This window comes from Cyprinodon variegatus, unplaced genomic scaffold (genome assembly GCF_000732505.1).
Source record: "Cyprinodon variegatus isolate N-32 unplaced genomic scaffold, C_variegatus-1.0 Scaffold617, whole genome shotgun sequence".
Lineage (NCBI taxonomy): Eukaryota > Metazoa > Chordata > Actinopteri > Cyprinodontiformes > Cyprinodontidae > Cyprinodon > Cyprinodon variegatus.
In genome coordinates this window covers 242,655-246,551 of record NW_015151070.1, presented here as the reverse complement: position 1 = coordinate 246,551, position 3,897 = coordinate 242,655, and the positions used below count along the sequence as shown (strand labels likewise).

The 3,897-nt window shown below is 41.2% G+C and overlaps 1 protein-coding gene across 1 annotated transcript in view; it reads right to left on the bottom strand.

Moving 5' to 3' along the window:
• Positions 1-3,897, bottom strand: part of ano7 (anoctamin 7) — a 22,096-nt gene that overhangs the window by 14,008 nt on the left and 4,191 nt on the right. Inside the window, exons 3-7 of the mRNA XM_015392952.1 lie at positions 3,691-3,748; positions 3,360-3,487; positions 1,117-1,224; positions 907-1,043; positions 758-815 (exon numbers count right to left, since the gene is read on the bottom strand). Of these exons, the coding sequence (XP_015248438.1) occupies positions 758-815; positions 907-1,043; positions 1,117-1,224; positions 3,360-3,487; positions 3,691-3,748 (489 nt within the window). The remainder of the gene's footprint in view (positions 1-757; positions 816-906; positions 1,044-1,116; positions 1,225-3,359; positions 3,488-3,690; positions 3,749-3,897) is intronic.

Here is a 3,897-nt window from a genome sequence, read left to right as displayed (position 1 = left end):
CCTCCAGAGCAGTGTTTTGCTCTTCTTTCAGTGAAGAAATACTCTGTAATTCCGATAAAACTTGCTCGATAGCCACGCTAATGCTAGTTTCATCGGCTGAAGCCGCCATGTTCTTTAGACTGAACAGTCGCGCTTCTCGTTGCGTCACACCTCAACCCGCCTCAAAGCCAACGCTGACTGGACATTGGTTTGGTGAACGGTTCCAAATTTTCTTCAACGGAGAGTCTCCAAACTGATTAGCGAGTGAAATCTTGAAAGCTCGCGAGATCAGGATGGTCTCACGAGGCTACACAGCCTGCACCCTGAGGAAAACCCTTAACTTTACACTGCTCCACGGGCGCCACACGATGACAGCCCAACGCTCCCCAAGGGGATGGTTAAAATGCAGAGAGTGAATTTGTCCATAGTGGGAAAATACATTGATTTACATTTACATTTAGTCTGGATAAAGACTAATATCATGTTGAGGTCTTTTTGATGTGGCATGGTAGAGCTCCTTGGACCAACCAAAAGTGAATTATCTTATGTGTCCTTTTATAGAACCACTTATTTCTTATATTAAAGGAACCAAGGCAGAGTTTTCTGCTTAAACCAATCTGTAAACTAAATACTACCAGATAAGTAACCAGCTGTGACATCTCCAAACAAATCTGTCTGCACACATTCTTTCTTCACACAGCTTAACAATAAGGAAGTGTTTGCAGATGAAGACGATTACCAAACGGTTCGCTAAAAGTGAAACACTGTCTTAACTCACCACCTGGTGTCTCTGGGTGGTCTTAAAGAAGGTGTCTTTGTCCTCACTTCCCAGGAACCTGCCGAAAAAAACAGGTAAAAATGCAGCAGAATGAATCTGACCACTCAGCTGGGGGTGGGGGGATGGGTGAAGGAGAGCAAAGTCAGAACCTCTCTAGTTTGTTGGTTCTGAACTGACAGGTGTAGTAGTCAGGTGGTGGGTTAGGGACTTCCTGGCAGAGGGGGTTTGGGAGGGACAGGCTGGACAGGAGATGTTCAGACCAGTTAGCGATTGGAGCAGTGACCACCTGCAGGAGGAGAGAGGACATACTGAGAGGACATGCTCAGTGTAAGGACAGCTACAAAGGATGAGGGACTCACCTGCAGTGGGACTCTGAGACTTATCTCCTCAGCATAGTAACAGAGGACACTCCACGGAGCGCTGAGGAGGATGAAGCAGATCCGTTTCTTTCCCTGGTGGACCTCTTTCTGTTGAGGAAATGGGCAGAACCCTCAGAGTAAAGCTGAACCCACAGACACACGAGAAGGTCCTGAAGGGGATATGATTGGTAAGAACGCCCTGGTGGCACGGTTACGGAGGCATCATGATCTGGGCTTTTCTTGCACACCTCTACTTACAAGCATTTCCGATCTGTTTAGTGCCAGAGGTGTCCAGTAATGAAGCACTTTTTGGTTTCTATACTTTACGCCATTACTTATTTTTCTTCCTACTTCTGACTTCTACTCAATACATTTTCACACAAGTATCTTTAATTTCTATTCCTTACTCGTTACTCTTGGCTTCGGTTTAATGCCGAGGTCATGGATTAGCGGATTAGCGGTCTGGATCTGGACCCACCTGCTGGCTAATCCAGACCAAACCTGATTTAAAAAATGTATAAATTACCGCATGTTGTCTGACGACAGTGTCTAATTTCACTTGCGCCGCTTCTCCTGTTACCCCAAAATCCCACATCCTACGTCTCTGCTCCGCAGCGCTCCAGACCTCCTGCAAAGCAAAGCCTACAGCCTTCACTGTTCCTCCCATCCTGCTGTGCTCAGACTAATCCTCGGAGCTTGAGGAGAGCATGCGCAATAAAATCATAAAATTTTTATGAGCAAAACATGCAGAAATGAACGCTTATTTTAATATGACATAAAAAAAATCCCCATTAGCATCCAGCATATGTTAAGTGTCTGATGGAGATGAGAAATCTGCTTCCTGGTCTGTTGAAGTACCAATAGTTTGCATCCACTCTTTTAAATAAATATTTTTAGTTTTTTTTTATATATATATATATAAGAAATATGCTCTAATTCATTGTTACAGATCTATTGTTACTATATTTTAATTTGACAAACCGGATCTTCTCGCTGTTCTTTTCCCTGTTTGATGCGATTGCACTAGCGGATCTTGACCTGCCTGGACAGGAGCGGAGCCTGAACATTTAGAGGATGTTTAGCTAAACCTACTGCTGTGAAGCAGGATTCTCCACCATGAACAGAATTAGAAATAAATATGGATCCAGGCTCAAAATGAGCTCCTTGATATGTGCTTTAGAATGGCTTAGTCTCTATTCAAACCCAGGTTTTAAAGCCTTGCAGGGCAGCATAAAGCCCACTGCGAACATTAAGACAGAAAAAAGAAAAAAAACAATAAAGAAAAAACGGTCAGTTCAGGTGTTTTAAAAGATCTGTGAATCAAGAAATTGTCTATATACCAAACTGAAAGATTGTTGTTCTCTACTTCAAAAACACTTTAGGTTTTAAAATGGAAAAACTTTATATTTTTTTATTTAAAAATTAAATGTATAACATGAATACATAAACACTTCATTTTATTTCAGTGTTAAATTCTGTTTAAAGTAACAGATCATTAAAAATGTCTCCGGACCTTTACTGGTTGATGATTTTCTTTATTTGGACCCTGCTGATTTTTAATTGGTTACCCCTAGTCTAATGTTTATAAACATTTATTTCACGTCATGTGCGCCATCCAACACAGATCATTGGCTCCATCCACATCTAGTGAAAACTAGTGTAATTGGATGAGTCATATGACGCAAACACTCATTGGTTAGCTAAAGAAAATCATCAGAAGCAAGCAGGTGTTCTTCAAACTGCAAACGTGAATTGTCTATGCCATGCTACAATGTAGAATTCAGAAAAAGATGTTGAAATGTCTGAAAGGTCGGATACAGGTGACAGCGTATCGGGAGACGGAGACCATCAAGACCTCCCTCATCCTTGGCCCTATCTTAAAGAATTTTTAGAAATAGTCGAAAAGTTGAGCTTTCAATTCATATAGTTGCATCTGACTGTTTTTTTGTTTAACGGTTACTTTATACTTTCAGTAGTTTTTGGAGTAAAGAGGTCAAGTTGATACTTCAACTTTTACCAGAGTGTATTTAAACTGCAGTATTTATACTTGTTCTTAAGTAACAAATGTGTGTACTTTTGACACCACTGTTTAGTACAATGTGACCTCAGACTCGTTTCACTGTTTCACACGTTTCACTCAGCCTCTCACAAGCAGCAGGTTTTCACTTTAAGTATTTTCAGCTGAGAACGGTTACTCCTCATGTCATGTGACTTCCACTCTGATGAGTGTTTGTTTTGCTCACCTGCTCCTGCAGAAGGCCTGCTTGTTTCAGTCTGCTCAGAAACTCCTCCCTCCACTTCGTGTGGGTGGAGCTCACACCTGAGTTGTCTTCATTAGCCCCCCGAGGCTCCTCCCACACTAGGACAAAATCTGACCAATAGGACAACAAGGCTCAAATATTCATTAATGCTGGAAAAAAAACACATTCTAACATGTTTATTAACAACATTTAGTTAAAAAATGTCAACATTTTGAACATTAAATTTAAAGTTAATCTGTTGATTTCCAGTTAAAAGCCTCATAATGCTGTTAAATGACTCAGATATCTGACTTTTCAGTAAAAACCATCTCACCAATTCGAGTGGTTCCATTGCTGAATACGTTCCGGTCCTGCACCTGATGCGGCGCCTCCTGGAAAACAGCAAGAAATATACACTTTACTTAAAACATGTTTGTTTCCTCTATACTATCTAATTGCACACCTTTAGTTCCCGTGCTGTGTCGGCTCCCTCATGACATTCTATTACTTATATTTTCATGTAAGCTTGGGCTTTCAGTTG